General features: G+C 44.3%; 1 protein-coding gene across 2 annotated transcripts in view; it reads left to right on the forward strand.

The window, feature by feature from the left end:
* The first annotated feature begins 555 nt into the window (after positions 1-555).
* Positions 556-16,598, forward strand: part of Me3 (malic enzyme 3) — a 154,517-nt gene continuing 138,474 nt past the window's right edge. The window contains exons 1-2 of one of the 2 annotated variants that reach the window (XM_057756483.1): positions 556-720; positions 1,065-1,262. In XM_057756483.1, the coding sequence (XP_057612466.1) occupies positions 1,080-1,262 (183 nt within the window). In that variant the 5' untranslated portion in view covers positions 556-720; positions 1,065-1,079. Of the gene's footprint in view, positions 721-753; positions 1,263-16,598 lie in introns of those variants that run through there. The other variant, XM_057756484.1, reaches the window with a different exon arrangement.

Consider the following 16,598-nt stretch of genomic DNA (forward strand, 5'->3'; position numbering starts at 1 on the left):
ACACGCAGTGAAATACTGCCTGTGGAAGGACTCTCCTGACTACTGTGGGGAGGAAGTACACATTTAAATTCAGGGACAGGGGGACATCAAGGTGCAGGTGTGACTTTAACATCTGTGGCCGCTGGCAGCATGAGCTTCCTAGGAGCCCACTTAGGGATGGAGCGACTTTCTGCAAAGCTGCAAGCGACTTGCATATGTGCACAAACACCCGGGCTCTCAACTGCCAACAAGGTGCTTACCATGACTGAGGAATGGGTTGTAAACTGTATTTTATTTAGAGGAATGTATTGAAAACTTACAGCCACATGAAGCTTATGGTTATTAGATCGGAGAGCATCCTTGTTCAGGATCTTGCTCAAAAGGTGGAAGCAGAAGAGGGAATACCAATCCTTATGCGCTCACCCAACACTGCGATTTAGTCCTCTCTGGATGAAAAAATACCAGGGAGAAAATGTGCAAACGCTCTAAGGTGGAAAGAAACCCAGCTTCATCTTGTCTTGTTAGGAAGAGCCGCACGCGCATCGTCAAGGGAAGTCTGGTGCCACCAGGGAAGGTTTGGGGACTGCTTTTCCTGAACGCACCAGTACCGCCAGCTCACGCTGCCTGTGCCACCAGCTCACGCCGCCTGTGCGGTGCAGCCTTTGACGGGAGAGTGACAGCGGACTAGCGCACCTTGCCCCACCTGCCCGCAGTGGGACTGCATAGGTTTTAATTAGACAGGTGAGCGGAGGAAGAAGGAACCAAGGAGAATGCGGGGACCCCTCGGAGCGCGCAGTCGACCATTCTTCTGCATGGGGGCGGGGATGGCACCCGCTGTCATCGGCACAGGATCTGCTTTCTGAGCTTGCTTTCGCTTTGCTGGGTGCCCGGTGAGGCTTGGAGCATCGCAACCGAACCTGGAGCAGGTGGCCTCGGAGGAGGGGCGGAGGCTCGCCCCTTGAGCCCTTTGGGAGCCCCCTGCCTCTCCAAGAATAGGAATCCTGACTCAGGCCCCCGCGCTCTGCTGGCGCGCAGGACCTGGCTTGGTTAGAGGGCACCCCTGACCTTGGTCTCTCTGGTTCCAGATCTGCGCCAGGACCATGGGCGCCGCGCTGGTTACTGGCCCGCGGCTGACCTCCCTGCCACGCATGGCCTGCGGCACCCTCCGGCGCCAGGCACCCTCCGTGCCCGCCCAGGGCTGCCACTCCAAGTCCGGCCCACCTCGCCCAGTGCCCCTGAAGAAACGCGGATACGATGTCACCAGGAACCCTCATCTCAACAAGGTAATGGTCCGGGTCTGGAAGGGTAGGACATCGGATCCTGTGACTGGAGGGAAGGACGCCCCGCCCCCCTGGGCCTGGGAAGAAGCCTCTGGCGTCCTTCCATGGCCCTTCTGGTTTTGCCTAGCAGAGATTGCTTTATTTGTTTTGGTTTTTTTCTGTCCCCTTCCGCTCTCCATGTCAGTGATAGTTTATGCGGACATTAATTTCTTCAGCGAAACCAATACAGACCCACTGAAGGTCCACGAAGGTACGAAGGTCTCTCTGACCTAGAGTCAGACTGCCAGTAGATCTTGAAGACAGTTCCTTTGACCCCGGGAATTAAAGTTTCTGCATCTGTTAGAGAAAGATTTCTTGGGAAAATTGCACGGCTTACAAGGAAAATAGAGGCACAGATCTTAGCACACACTCTGGCACCAGTGAGATAGGAAGATTCAGTCAAGGTTATTATGATGATTATTTGGGAACGCAAATCTGGAAGAAAGGTCTAGAATTATAGAACATTTTAGGACTGGAAGGAACATCCGAGAACTGCGTTCAAACCGGTCCTAGAGCAGGATATACAACCAAGGGGGCTTGACCAAGGTGACCAAACTCAGATCTCTAATGCTTCCATGTTCAGCCCACTGCAAACACTTGAGTATTAACCTAGAAATACGCACACGCTCTTCTTCCGGGAAAGAGTTTGTATCTTTGGTTGGGAGGATTGTGATGGACAGGAGCCCAGAAACCAAGACTAGCGCCAGTCCCCACCCCCACCTCTTCACTTTTAACTAGGAGGCTCAACTTTCTTCAGCCTAAAACGGATGCTAGATCGGCATTCCAACCCCACTGGCTTAGTGTGAAAATTTTGAAAACCACAAGATTTGAAGTACTATTTTAAACTATAATTCCGGAGAACTGGCTAAACAATTACTGCAAATAAAATTGTAATGATCCTCATGTATGAAGTACTCAAAAAAAAAAAAAAGTTAAGTTTCTGTGATTCAGGATGGTGAAATTCAAATGAGGCAACCTGTATGGAAAATGTGATTTTTAAGGGGTGGGGCCAATCATGCCACGCTATGGGTTTTTCCTGCAGTGTTAGTAGAAACTAAGGGGAAAAAAGTAATTTTTGGCTCAGTCTTTGCCTGTCCTACTGACCCCCTGCTCTCCAAAGAGACTTTGGTTTTTCTGAACATGGCTCCTTTCCTAAGAACAGAAGGTATTTACATCAGTCTGCATTGCGTTGGTTGTGTTAGAAGGTGTAAACCACTTTATGAGGTTTTTTTTTTTTTTTTTTTTTTTTTTTTGATTTTCGAGACAGGGTTTCTCCGTAGCTCTTTGGTTCCTGTCCTGGAACTAGCTCTTGTAGACCAGGCTGGCCTCGAACTCACAGAGATCCGCCTGCCTCTGCCTCCCGAGTGCTGGGATTAAAGGTGTGCGCCACCACTGCCCGGCTGTAAACCACTTTAGACGATCAGAAAGTTACTTTACAGAAACGAAACCTAAAGGACGGGCTGCAGGTAAGACTTGAGGGAGTCTCCGAGGGGACTCCCGAATGGTGCAGCCGTGCTCTGCTCGACCCTGGCTCTGCAATGTCAGCTTCAACAGCAGACCTTATGTGAAGTCGGAGTAGGCCACTTCTACGTACAGATTCTGCTTGGATTTCCCTCCTATCTCCAAGACAACAACCAGTAACTTAAGCCAGTTGGAGCCTCCACAAGGCTCATTTCTACACCATAATACCCCAATTACCTTAGAATAGAAGAGATACATATACATAAACTTGTATATGTCATAAGATATGAGACAGAATTCTGGCGAGCAAAGTAATATATTACTACCATAGGCTTCAGTTATTATAACAATTGCTTTAGATGTATGTGTACATTACCAACAAGAAGTTATTGCTTCATAAGTAGCTGAGAAAATAATGTTGTTTGTCCTGGGTTTTGGACCCCTAAAAACATTCGAGTCCCCTATGTAAGTTGTCCGAGTGACTTGCCTTCCCAAGTACCAAAGATGGAATGTTATTCATAAATGCATGCGGCCTGTCATTTTCATAAAGTTACATGCATATTTGAAGATGCTTGACACTGGTTAAAGATGTGGAGGATATCCGGAATGCTGCTCAGGGCCAGGGGTATCCCTCTTCTGCAGTGAAGAAGCAGACTTCCGGGGAGCTGCTCATAAACCCCTTCTGTTCCCCTCTGGTGACTCTGGTGTCTCCAGGGAAAGCTTCAGGATTTCTCTCAGCCAGATGGGACAATTGTGATAAGGTTAGACAAGCAACAAGGTTCCCAGAGTGGAAAAAAAAAATCAGCAAAACAAAACAATAAGATGCGAATCTTCGAAAGGTCCTTCGTGCCGTGGTCAGCGGGCAGGTCTGTGGGCGGACTGTTTTTCTAGCAGGCAAGCTCTTTGAGAGCCAAGACTGACAGTGTTTGGTGCGCCTGGGTCTAGAATGCACTACTCTAGAGAAGCTTCTTGGGGATCTCACAATCCAGCTCTTGCTCTGCATCCATCGTTCTGTGTGTTCCATTTCTGTCCCCTTGAATGAGGGAATTATCTCCTCACAGACTTGCTTCATCCACATTCAGGAGATGCTGACTGGGTCGAATAGAGAAGCAGAGGCTTATGGGTGACGTGAATAATATGTTTTCCTGAGACCTCAGTGTCAGATATAAGAGAGAATCAGGCTTCGGGATTGAAAGAGAAACAGTGGATCACTAACTAGACATGAGTTCATGTGCAGTTTGCCCTAGACCTAAGTCTCTGGCTTGCTGGTACAGGAAATAGAAACTCAAATACTGTTTGAGTATTTCCAGACGAAATGAGAAAAAAAAAAAACAGTTTGAAAGTCAGCCTTTCCCTATCGAATACTGCCCTGTCTTCATGGGCCTGCTGTGATTAGGTGCTGAAACAGCTGAGAAATGTTAAGGCTATGTGCTTAGAACAGCAAAAAGCATTTGTACTAGTTAGACTAGGTCAGGCCAGTCTGACAAAAATGAGCTGCAAATACGGGGACTTAAACCAGATAGAATTACAAATCAGATAAACGAGTCTGGGAGAGAGTTTGCGAGTTGGCAGGAAGCTTGATCTTCTTGCTCAGTAGTCTTCACTGGGCTTTTTACGTTTGATGGTGCAATATGGTGACTCCAGCCATATCTTTAACTCCACAGACTCCAAGGGTAAGAGGAAATACTGCTTTTAAGGGCACTGTTGAGAAGACTTAATTATCACTTCTAGTCCAACCACTTGACTGGAAATTGGTAATGTATACACTTAGCTCTAACAGAACAGGACTGGGGAATTGTCTGGCTGAGCACCAGTGCTTTAGTTAAAAATTCTCCACTATGCAAAAGAGGATATTTTGGGAACTTGTCAGAAAATATTGATCTGAAACTATCATTCTTTTAGTCTGTCAATTTTTTCTCACCTTCTAAAGTCTGTTTCTCTACATCCCCACTAATGCCAACTTTGTTCCTACATATCTCATCATGGTTAGCTGCTGTAAGCTAGACAACCATTCTACTATTCAGCTTAGATTTAGCCCTCCTTTGCTTCAAGGATTTGGGGCTGATATAGCTCTGGTATTTAACTCACAGTTAAGTAGACAGGATGAAGGAAGGAGTCAAATTGTTACCACATTTGTTAGCATCAAACTTGATCACTGCCAGCATAACAAGAGAGCCTACCTACCCAGAAGGCCAATAAAAGATGCAAGTAATGGTGAAAATCAGAGAAGAGGTGTTTATCCACTATGGCTACACGGGGCGGAGGAACAAATGAATAGATCCAGTGGAACCTTCTGATCCATGCTCCTGATACTGGCGTTTAGAAAGAGAGCAAAAGTGTAACTCAGCAGCCCTGGGTGAGGTGTGGTCCTGTTTATCCTTGGCCCATCACAGACACATCATTGTCCCCTGGTCCTTGGTCTGCCCTGCAAATGGTCAACACCAGGTAAAATCTCTTGCCGGGAGATGAGCACCCTTCTGGCTGGCACCAGGACCGCAAATTTTTCCTTTCTCAGAATGAGACCTCTTAGAAAGTTCTAATTCCTAGGAATCCCTTGTCTCCATAATCTTAACACCCCAAGGAAGAGATATAGCATCCCACTTTAGAAGTTCTGGTTATATTGCTTCTGCCAAGATGGCTACAAACTAGATGAATCATTCAGAGCGACTTCTGCCAGGTACCCTAAATTCCTCCTTTTCCTTCATCTCTCTTTCTACCAAAGGGCCCTTCTTCAGCGCATGCCCCTCCCCGCATCCGTGGATCAGAGAAAGGAGATCCAGCTTCAGTCAGTACCTCCAGTGTCCTTGAATCCTCATCCTCCTCTTCTGATGCCCTAGAGCTTCAATTGCTGCTGAGACAGGCAGGGGAGGCAGAGGGATTCACGCAGGAACGAAAGCTCTGAGGCACTGGTTCTCAGACCTGTAGGTCATGACCGCTTTGGGGGCTGCACCTCAGATAGCCTGCCTTTCAAATATTTGCATTACAATTCATAAGAGTTGCAAAATTACAGTTATGACGTAGCAGTGAAATCATCTTATGGTGTGTGTCGGGGGAGGGGAGTCACCAGAACATGGGGAACTCTATTAAAGGGTCACAGCATTAATAAGAACCACTGGTCTAACGCCTCAAAAGTGGAGGATGGGGGTTCAAGGGCACCATAGCAGGCAGAGCCTCATTTCTGAATACCTGAAAATGGAAAAAGTATGGGGCAGGTGCCAGAGGCTCTGGAAAGAGCTTGACTGTTCCTGGAACCTGAAGCCGATTTGTAAAGTGTTTTCTCATAAGCAAGTGGCTATAAATAGGTGACTGATTCTCTAGAGAACATAGAACATGCGCTAAATGGGCATCTGTATATTCATCCTGAAGACTTCAGAACCCATTGCCAACAATGCACAATGCTAAGTCGACTCTATAGCCATGGCTGTTGCTATGAGAAACACACAAGTCTGGAAAATGGCTGGGAGGTAATCGCCTGAAAATGCCTGTTTTGTAATAGAGGTATATTAAGAATCTTATCTTTTCTCTGTGTTAATTCCTTAATGTCCCATTATCGTTTCAATGGTTTCTATTGAGGCAAAGTTTCTAGACCTGAGTGGACAATGTTCAGCTTAACTTTTAGAAGTTGATGCATGTGGAATTTATGAGTGGAAACCTCTCTCTCAGTGGTGGTCTCATTTCAGTCTTTTATAATTAGCTATCTTCTGCTGCCAGCATTAAAAGTAGTTGTCAACGGCAATATCTAGATTATGTAAGCAGCCGCATGGCTGGCACACCCTTTACAGAAATATGTGCTGTCTGCCTCCGACCTGGGCCAGCTGGCGTCTTAAAAGGTTCTAAGTCTTGGCTAGATATAAAGTTTCTTTGGTCATGTTTTCAAGATCATCTCTAGTTTCCCTATGTCAGTTTCTCTTGGTTGCCCTTGGCACCCTCTGAGGTTTATGATCTGATTGGTTTATTTGATGACATTTTTGCCACTTCCACCCAAGGTTTCTTTTATTATCCGCCCTCCGTGTTCTAAATGCCAGTCACGCCGCAATGGTGGGAAAGTGGCCTTCTGACTTGTCGGCCATTACAGGACACCAATGTGAGCACTTGTGTTTGCAGACAGGGCTTACTCACAATCCCTTCCCTTTGATGTGGAGAAAGTACATCGGGCAGTCCTTTGGGGTGGCGTTTGACTGCCTTTCTGAGCAGAACACAAAGGACACTCTATGATTGCGTGATGAAAATCCTACAAGTGGAGGTGCTGGGGTCAGTGGTTAAAAGCTCGCATTCATTCTGTGCGCAGAGGGTTGCCAGGCAGCCTGGATAAGACACGGTTCTTCCCGCAAGGACAGAGAAAAGAGGAAAATATACCCAGTCATTTGAGGAGAGGGGTTTTTGATAGAAAGATCATCGGCTTTTGAAAGGCTTGAATAAAAGAAAATCAAAGCTCTGTTTGCTTTTCCTAGGAGTGGAAACTGGAGGCACAATTCAGTAAACACCTGAATGGCTGGCAACTCGAGATTGCTTTGTTTTGTTTTGGTTTTTTTTGTTTTATTTTTGTCTCATTTGATGGTTTTGTTTTCTTCTGAACTACGGAGCATCCATATGAATTGTCTTAACCGCATTCTCTACAGGATAGAAGTCTGGAGAAAACGGGCTCGATTGAATCCTTTTGCAAAATAGAAAGATGCCCTTCTCACCCACCCAAATTAGTATCTCTTCAGAGCTATCTGTTGAGTGACTTTGAGGCTGAAACCACCTGACAGACATTGTAGGGCAACTCCAACTTGGTTCATTGTCCCTATCCCTTCTCCCTGTGGATGCCAGTTTAGATGCCAGTTTTCCTTTAGTACTGTCATGGAGAGGATCCAGACAACAATGACAACGGTTAACAGTTTCAGGGGACATATGGTACCCAGAATTCTTCCAAGTGCTGTTCATAGGTATTAACTCATTTACTGCATTATCTCAACCCTTTGAGGCATACATTGTTATTATTCTTACATTACAGAGAAGAAGGAAAAGGCACGAAATGGCAGATAATGAACTGCTCCACACTCTCTGCTCAGTGCGGCACAATGGTGCTTAAACCCAGACTGTCTAGTTTAGGGCAGACACCTGCACCCAGTGTGTGCACTAATGTCACCTGCACCCAGCGTGTGCACTAATGTCACCTGCACCCAGCGTGTGCACCAGTCACCTGCACCCAGCGTGTGCACCAGTCACCTGCACCCAGCGTGCGCACCAGTCTTCCAGCATCCAAGATCGCTCTTATTTGGGATGATGAGCTGCGACCGTCCCATGGTAATAACAAAAGTAGTTCTTGTTCCCTTGTGTGGCCACTAGGTTGTTATTGCTGCTATTTGTCTGGTTCGAAATAGGGAATCCTGAAGTTGGAGGGGACTTTAAATAGCACTAAATGTCTTCCACTCTTCAAGGGATGTAATTCTACTCATACTCACTTTTTTAAAATTTTTATTGAGCTCTACATTTTTCTCTGCTCCCCTTCCTGCCTCTCCCCTCCCCTTGAAGCCTCCCCCAAGGTCCCCATGCTCAGTTTACTTGGGAGATCTTGTCTTTTTCTATTTCCCATGTAGATTAGATCCATGTTTGTCTCTCTTAGAGTCCTCATTGTTGTCTAGGTTCTCTGGGGTTGTGATTTGTGGGCTGGTTTCTTTGCTTTATGTTCAAAAACCACTTATGAGTGAATACATGTGATAGTTGTCTTTCTACTCAAACTTAATTTCTACATATTAGATTCACATTAGCCACTTTATGAGTCCTATTTCCAGTTTAAACAGTGAGGAAGTCATGGTAAATACAGTCCTTCTTCTTCTGCCTTTGTAGAGTTTACAGGATAAGACAGGGGCGGGTGAGGAGCAGGGAGGACTCGTAGACAGTTTCAGTCGGCTGGGTAAGGGGGGCATCTGTACAGAGTGTGAAAGGGGGTGCAGCAGTGCTCTCGTGGCAGCGTTTTGGGGGCTGGTGTGAGAGACGCCTCAGAGTTGGCCGGTGAAGGTGATGGAGGGTAAGCCAGTTAAACGAGACCCTAAGAGGCTGGCAACGCATTACTGTCAGGATGGAATAGACAGACACTGCGGAGCCTATAATGGGCCCTATTTCAAGAGAACTGTGCGACATTATGTATCAGCTGTTTTCCTCCCTGCTATAATAAAACACCCAGCCAGAAACAGCTTAATGAAAGAAGGGTCTATTTGGTCTTACAATTCAAGGGGATGTAGTCCCTCACTGTCACCACAAGGAAGGAGTGGCAAATGAGCAGGGGGCAGCCAGTCACATTGGATCCATATTCAGGAACAGGAGAGAACAGGAAGTGGAGCCTGGCCATGACTCAAGAATTATCCACTATGACCCACTTTCTCCACTGAGGCCTCACCTCTTAGACCCCACCAGCCAGAGATCAAGTGTTCAGATACATGAGCCCGCAGGGGACATTTCACATCAAAACTGACAGTTTTAAAATCTCTGATTTGACAAACAGAGTTAATGTCTCCAGCGCTTGGATATGGCCTTTGCACTTATTCGTTTCCTTGTCAGTTGTTGACGCCTTCACGCTGCACAAGATGGAAGTACCATTTACATCAGGCCAATTACCAAAACCTTCAGCACGCTTCAGGACTCAGCATCTCTTCTGCCACACCTCTTTCCTTCTTAGGGCCACTCTGACACCATTGTCCATCCTCTGCATTCTTTCTGCATTTAGGGTGTGTAGGCAGTCCTGCCTCTTTTCCAACTGGTCTCAGTGTTCGCTTACTAGTCATGTGCCGGTCTCCATAATTCGCATTATATGTAGATCCAAGATATGACATGCATAGCACACACTATAAACACCGCTTAAATCCCATTCCCTCTACCTCAGCAGATTGGGAACAGCTAGAATAAACGCAAATAATACAGCAACTTCTCCTTTTCAGCTTTTCTGAGAAAAAAATTAGTGAGAAACTTGATACAAAAATCTAAATGATTTTTACATCTGTCCATGGGACTTGGAGACTTTGACACCATCTTTATGATGAGATCATTTGTCTCCGGGACAGATGCAGAGGCACTGGACTCAGTGCCGTGACTAGCAACGGGCTCAAGGTGGTAAAGGAAACAATCAGCTAGAATTGGTTATGTTCTTACATCAGGAAGTAGTGCTGTAACCAGGTACTGGGCAAAAGAGCACAGAACAGAAATCTGGGAGACTTGGGACCAGAAAATGCCATGCTTTCCAATGTGATGTGAGTACATTCCTCGAGGAGTCATATGATGAAATCTAATTATTATATTAGAGGGCAGATAGTGTCTTAGTTAGGGTCTCTATCACTGTGACAAAACACCATGACGAAAAGACAAATTGAGGAGGAAAGGGTTTGTTTGGCTTACATTCAGCGTTTCTGTTCATCACTGAAGGAAGTCAGGACAGGGCAGGAGCCCCGAGGCAGGAGCTGATGGAGGGGAACCACCTAATGGCTTGCCTCTCCTGGCTTGCTCAGGCTACCTTCTTATAGAACCCAGTACCAGCAGCCCAAGGATGGCACCACCCACCATGGGCTGGGCCCTCTTCCATGATCACTAATAGAGAAAATGCCTTACAGCTGGATCTCACCAAAGCATTTTCTCAACTCAGGCTCCTTCCTCCTATAACTCTAACTTGGGTCAAGTTAACACACAAAACCACACAGTATACTTAGCATACTCCGTGTGATATCAAGAGTTAGGGACATTGGGGAGGGGGTGACTAGAATTAGATAAGACCATCATGGTGGAGCACGCAGAACGGAAAACTGATGTCTTCATAAGAAGATGAACAGATACGTACAGATACAAATACTTGCATGTGCATGCAAGCACACACACACGTCTCTGGACACATGATGCCTCGTGCTACCTGAGGACCAATTTAATAAGAAATCCGCCATATATGACCCCCATATGTTAGATCCCAAATAAAATTCCATAAAGTTATATGTGCCCAGGTGTTTAGGTATAGCAATTAAAAATGGATGAATACAATTCTAATCCAGTACTGCCGTTTACTAGATTCAGGGGCTTTGGAAATCTTTTATTTGAGACCGTTTCCTCATCTATGATGGAAATGCCAAAAAAAGTACCCTTTTGATAAGTTGTTTTAATGATTAAAGGAAACACCATATCTAAAGAGCATTGTACGCCTTCAGTTAATTCTCAGGTAGCCCTCATCTTTAGCATGTCTAACACAATGCACGCTCTCTGTGCACCACAGATACCGAAAGAGTCAAGACCTGGCCCCTGCCAGTGTAGAGAATTCAACCCAGAAGAAGAGGGGAAGGCTAAAGCAGCAAACCCGTTCTCAGAGGCGTAACAGACTTCCTGGAAGAGAAGTGGGTCAAGGAAGGGGCAGGCTAGGCGAGATCATTCACTGATAATTTCTTTGTACTTTGTGAAGCCTATGTACCCATAAGCTAGGCATTTGTCTGAAAGAAACTTAGGGAAAAATGTCTCTAGAAGTAGAAATTCAAGTGTCATTCAGGTAGATGTTCTGGTAATTGAGTCTGGGCAATCTTATAACTTTGATCCCAATGTTTGGGCACCTGATAAGCAGCATTTTATAAACAAATTCAAATTTTCAAAGTTCAAATTTGGGTGGATCTCTATTTCCTCGTTGCTATAACATTCCCAGTCTCAGGAGATGATAACATTAAGACAACAGGTAAGAGAATGTCTGTGATGTCAGTTCAGAGACATAAAAGTCGAAATATTGCCTCAAACTCAGATAAATTGGGCCCAGCTGGCCCAACTTACCTTGCTAACACCGAGAGTTTGGGGATTGTTCCATCCGAGGAGTCTACATACACTCTGCTGTGGGTGATAAAATGTGTGTGTGCGTGTGTACAAGTGTGTTTAAGTGGGCATTTCCCTCTGTTAGGATTCAGGATGAGAATTTTTTAAAAATAGTGAGTGGCCATTGTATTCGGAACTTTGTGTTTGGGAAGACACTGTTCTAGCCTTGTTGATCCTTTTCCAGATGAAGTTCTAGAGGAGAGGAGTCCACATTCATCCTGCCTAGGGTGTCAGCGGTGGACAGGGACACAAGCTACAGCTGTCTCTTTCTTTTCTTTAATCTCTCTCTGTGTGTGTGTGTGTGTGTGTGTGCGCGCGCGCATGCGTGCGCTTGTATACATGTGTTTGTGTAAGGAGCTATATGAACATGTGTGTGAAGGCCAAGGTTGACACTTGGTGTCCTCCTCAGTTATTCTACCCCTGATTTTTTGAGGCAGGGTCCCTCCTTGAGCTCCTTAGTTCAGGCTGACCAACTAGAGAGGAAACCCAGGGATGCTCCTGTCTCTCCCTCGCTAGCACTAGAATTACAGAAGTGCGTCCACGTGCTTGAAATTTTTATATGACTTCTAGGGATCTAACCCATACCCTCTCCTTTTAAAAAAAAAAAAAAAAAAAAAAAAAAGGAGCATTTTGCCTGCCATCCTAAAATACCACCTTGGACCAAGTCTTTGCTGACATACACAGAAGTACGTTATAGTCTTCATTTCCAAGGAAATACATGAATATTAATCATCACCATGCACTTCATACTGAAGCACCTGCTGGCGTGGCTCTTGCTGCCACTCCTCGGAGTCCGCCCTGATGAATGAGCCTGCTCCCAACTGTAACTCTTTCCGTATTCCTATTTTTCTCTGCACTACATGACCTAAGAGACAGAGCACAAACGACTGGCGGAAAGCTGAGCCCTCCTGTCAGGCGCTCCTTTCTTATCTCTTTCGTTTTATTTTTGATCTCTTCTCACCCATAGCTATTTGTTTTGACTGGTAAAACCATTTGAGGTCACAGGGACAGCAAATAGCAACACAGCTGCTGCTTGGTGAAATAGGAGGAGGCAGGGTTGGTGTTGAGAAAAACCCATTAACAGCCATTTTTAGAAACAGGCTTTGAAAACCACCCATCAGAGTTAAGTCATTCACAGTATAAAAGGAGACTGGTCTTTAGTTTCCCAGCTACACAGACCCGAATAGTCACACAAACATTTTATTAATTATTATTAATTACAACACGGTTTGACCAGCTGCTCTTACATCTTAAGTTAACCCATTTCTGTTATTTTATATTTTACCACAAGACTCGTGGTTCGTTACCTCCCAACTTGCCTCTTGGGCAGCTACATGTCGTCTTCCTGACTCTGCCTTCTTTCTCCCTGCATTCAGTTTAGTTTCCCCACCAAGCTATATTCTGCCCTGTCATAGGCCAAAGCAACTTCTTTATTAACCAATATGAATAAAACACATTCATAGCATACAGAGTGGAATCCCATATCACCTGCTTGCACGGGAGTGGGAAGCAGCTTCTCCTTGCATGTCTCTGGCACCACAGATACTGCCTAAGGTCTATGGGGAAAGTGCCACAGACGGGCTCATGGTGGAGGGAGAGAACTGACTGCCTCAAGTGGTCTTTTGATCACTATATGTGTGCCATGGGACATATGTGCATGTGGACATGTGCACGCATGTGCGCGCACACACACAAACAAAAAACAAAGTAAATAAGATATATATAGAGAGAGAGAAAGAGAGAGAGAGAGAGAGGGGGGGGGGTGTCTAAGGATAAGAAATAGCCTTCAAAGTCACACACTCATTGACTTCCTCCTCCCCCTACTAGGTCCAACCTCCTACTAATTTATTGCAGTTGATCCCCTTCCTTCATCAACATACGTAGCCCATACTAATAAGGAAATAGCACATTTGTGTTTTATCCTGGCTCAGAGCTCATGAAGGGATTCTTGACTGGTCATTTCATTTGATTCCTACAGAAGTGCCTCTGAGTAAGGTGCATTATCCTTGCTTCCCAGGGAAGACATTAGGACCCAGATGATGGAGCTGCCCCTTGTGTGAATTTCCTGATCACAAGGGAAAGAAAATCTAGTCCTCCAGTGTCTTAGCTACTTTTCAATTGCTATAAAACACCATAGGCAAGGCAACTTACAAAAGAAAGTGTTTAGCTGGGCTTATGGTTCCAGAGGGTTAGAGTCCATGATGGTAGAACAAAGACATGGCGATAGGGACAGCTCAGAGCTCACATCTTAATCCACAGTTGGGGTAGAGAACACACCTGAAATTGCATGAGTCTTTTGAAACCTCAAAACTTCAAACCCACCCCTAGTGATGGACCTCCTCCAACAAGGTCAAATCTCCCAATCTTTCCCAAAGAGTTTTACTAACAAGGGACCAATTATTCAAATATAAGAGCCTATGGAGAGAACTTCACTCGAATCAGCACTCTTCAGATAGAGCCCTGACAGACCAAAGGAATTATTTCACCTAAACCTAGCTTAGCAAAGCAGTGAATTTGTTAGTTACTTACAGAAGCGGTGTGGGGGTCTACCTACAGGAATGGTTATCAACCAAAATAACCATGGAAAAGAAAAGAACTTAAATTTGAAAAGACACAGAAGACACTGACATGAGAGCTCAGCTGTCTGATAGTTTGTGGACTGTCTTTGAGATCTCATTAATGCAAAACAAAACAGAAACATGGGAAGATAAACATGTAAAAAAAATAAGATGTATAGAGGCACATGGATGCCTCAAAGGAAACTGCATCATTAAAAAGCCCACCCCAGAATGGGTAATGACCCACAACAGCTGTGTCCCTGCACAGCTTTTAGTCAGCTTAGCCAATTAGAGACTCTTCCCTCCCCCCCCCCCCAGTAATTATTTACTATTTATATAATCACAGGGAGAGGCCTTGTGGATCTTGTAAATTTCAGGAGCTTTCTGAGCCTTGTACATTTCATTTAGTTCTTGAGTCTTCTAAGCCTCACTTTTGTCTGGAAGAAAAAGGTTTCAATTCAGAAAGAAACAGCTATACAACAACCCTGATCTCCCAGAAAATCAATAAAGACTCCACTCCAAATTTCCTGAGAGCATTTGCTGATAAATTCAACCATCACCTGTGCACCACTTGAAGTATTACCAGCACTGTGCAGGGTTCATGACAGTTATTCTCAAGGAGCTTGGAGTTCAGGGAAGAAACACCCTTGCAAGTTCATAAAGCACAACCGTATGATGTGTTCTGTGTTATGTTAAAATGTATAATTAATATTGTGTTCAAGGAACCTTTATGTTGGTGGTAGAAATAGTGAGTAGGTCATTGGTCAAACAGTGTTATAATTAATATAGTTTCTATGTCATTATTCGGGTCCGGGCAGTTGTAAAACCAAAGCGCAATCTCTGTTTACAAACTTCCTTCTTTTTCTCAAGCTACTGAAGACAAAAGAAAAAAAAAAAATTCTTTCCCTGAGAATGAAGAGCTAAGGAGACAGCTCACATGAGAAAATACTTAAGAAGCAAGCATGAGAACCTGAGTTCCATCCCCGAAAACCATATTAAAAGAAAAGATCCAGCACATGGGTGTGTTCTTGTAGCCCATCATAGTAGCCCAGTAAAGTACTCTTGTAGTCCCCACAATGGGAAGGTTGAGAAAGAAGACTCTCTGGGGCTCTATGGTTATCTAGCCTAATGTTACAGGCAAGCTCCCTGTCAATAAAAGACTATCTCAAAGCACAAGATGGATGATACACAAGGAATGATACTCCAAGTTGACTTCTAGACTACACCGATGGAGAGAGAGAGAGAGAGAGAGAGAGAGAGAGAGAGAGAGAGAGAGAGCCCCACATGCATGTACACGGAGACAAAAGAAAATGGAAAGAATGCTCATAATTAAAAGTGCAGTCCCCCCTCCACAACTTTTCTCTATTTTTTCCAGAGGACTTGGGTATAATAAAAGGACTTAGGGCTCATGCAATATGAACCTTTCACAAATTTAGGCCTCCACAGGCAAAGTGTTGTCACGTTCTCCATCAGATTGAGGTTTAGCTTGCCTTTCTCTCTGCCAAGTTCTAGTTTGTCTTTATGAACCATGGTTCCTGGAGAACAAAAATAGAAAGTCAGAAGCTTGCAGGAATGATTTTCTTGGCGACTTTGACCAAGTATCAGCTATTTGCCTAAGTAAAAGACTGTTTAAAGATTTTTTGTAAGACAAATTTTAAGAGAACGAGCAATAGAGATCCCATCTCTGTTTTTCAAGCATTTTTTGGTGTTATCTAGAAAAGGTTGTGTGTCACATGGTATGATTCTAACCACTGTGCCTAGACAACACAGAAAGTTCAGCGATGAAACATTTCCCAGAATAAAATACTCTGGTGTTTTAGTCTTACAAGCCTACAATTGCACAAGATCTTTGATTTTAAAAACACCATGGGTTCCAAAGTCTTTGATAGTGTGTAACTCATTGGAGAATAAGACTGTTGTGGTTGACTTTAATTCATACCCCCTTCAAAAGAACATTTTATAATGAAATCTAACACTATAAACATTTCATGGCATTGTGGCTTCGAATAAGGAAATCTGTAAACGTGTTTGCTTCCATTTAGTTGATGGTCAGCAGATGTGAAGAACCCGAGGATTCATTCTGTACACTGGGAAATGCTGCTTTTATTGTTTGCCTGAGAAGTGTAGTTTCCATCAGCCCACTCAGAAAGAGATGCTATACTAATATTTTTGTTAAATAACCTTCTCCATAGCAGTCCCCTTTATTTTTGTGTTATAATTCTCTTTTATAATGGTCTACACCATTTCATTAGTTTTACTATTGTTTTCTTATCAGGAGAGTGAAAATAAAAATTTTCTTTTACTTTCATATTTTCTACTTGATGCAAGGACATAGTATTTCGTCCAGAAAATTGCATCACGATTACTAAAAATTATGCTCTCTTCCCTCCCTATTTGTGTGTGTGTGTGTGTGTGTGTGTGTATATATATATATATATATATATATATATATATATATTGCATACATTAA

This window comes from Chionomys nivalis, chromosome 23, assembly GCF_950005125.1.
Source record: "Chionomys nivalis chromosome 23, mChiNiv1.1, whole genome shotgun sequence".
NCBI classification, from domain to species: Eukaryota; Metazoa; Chordata; class Mammalia; order Rodentia; family Cricetidae; genus Chionomys; species Chionomys nivalis.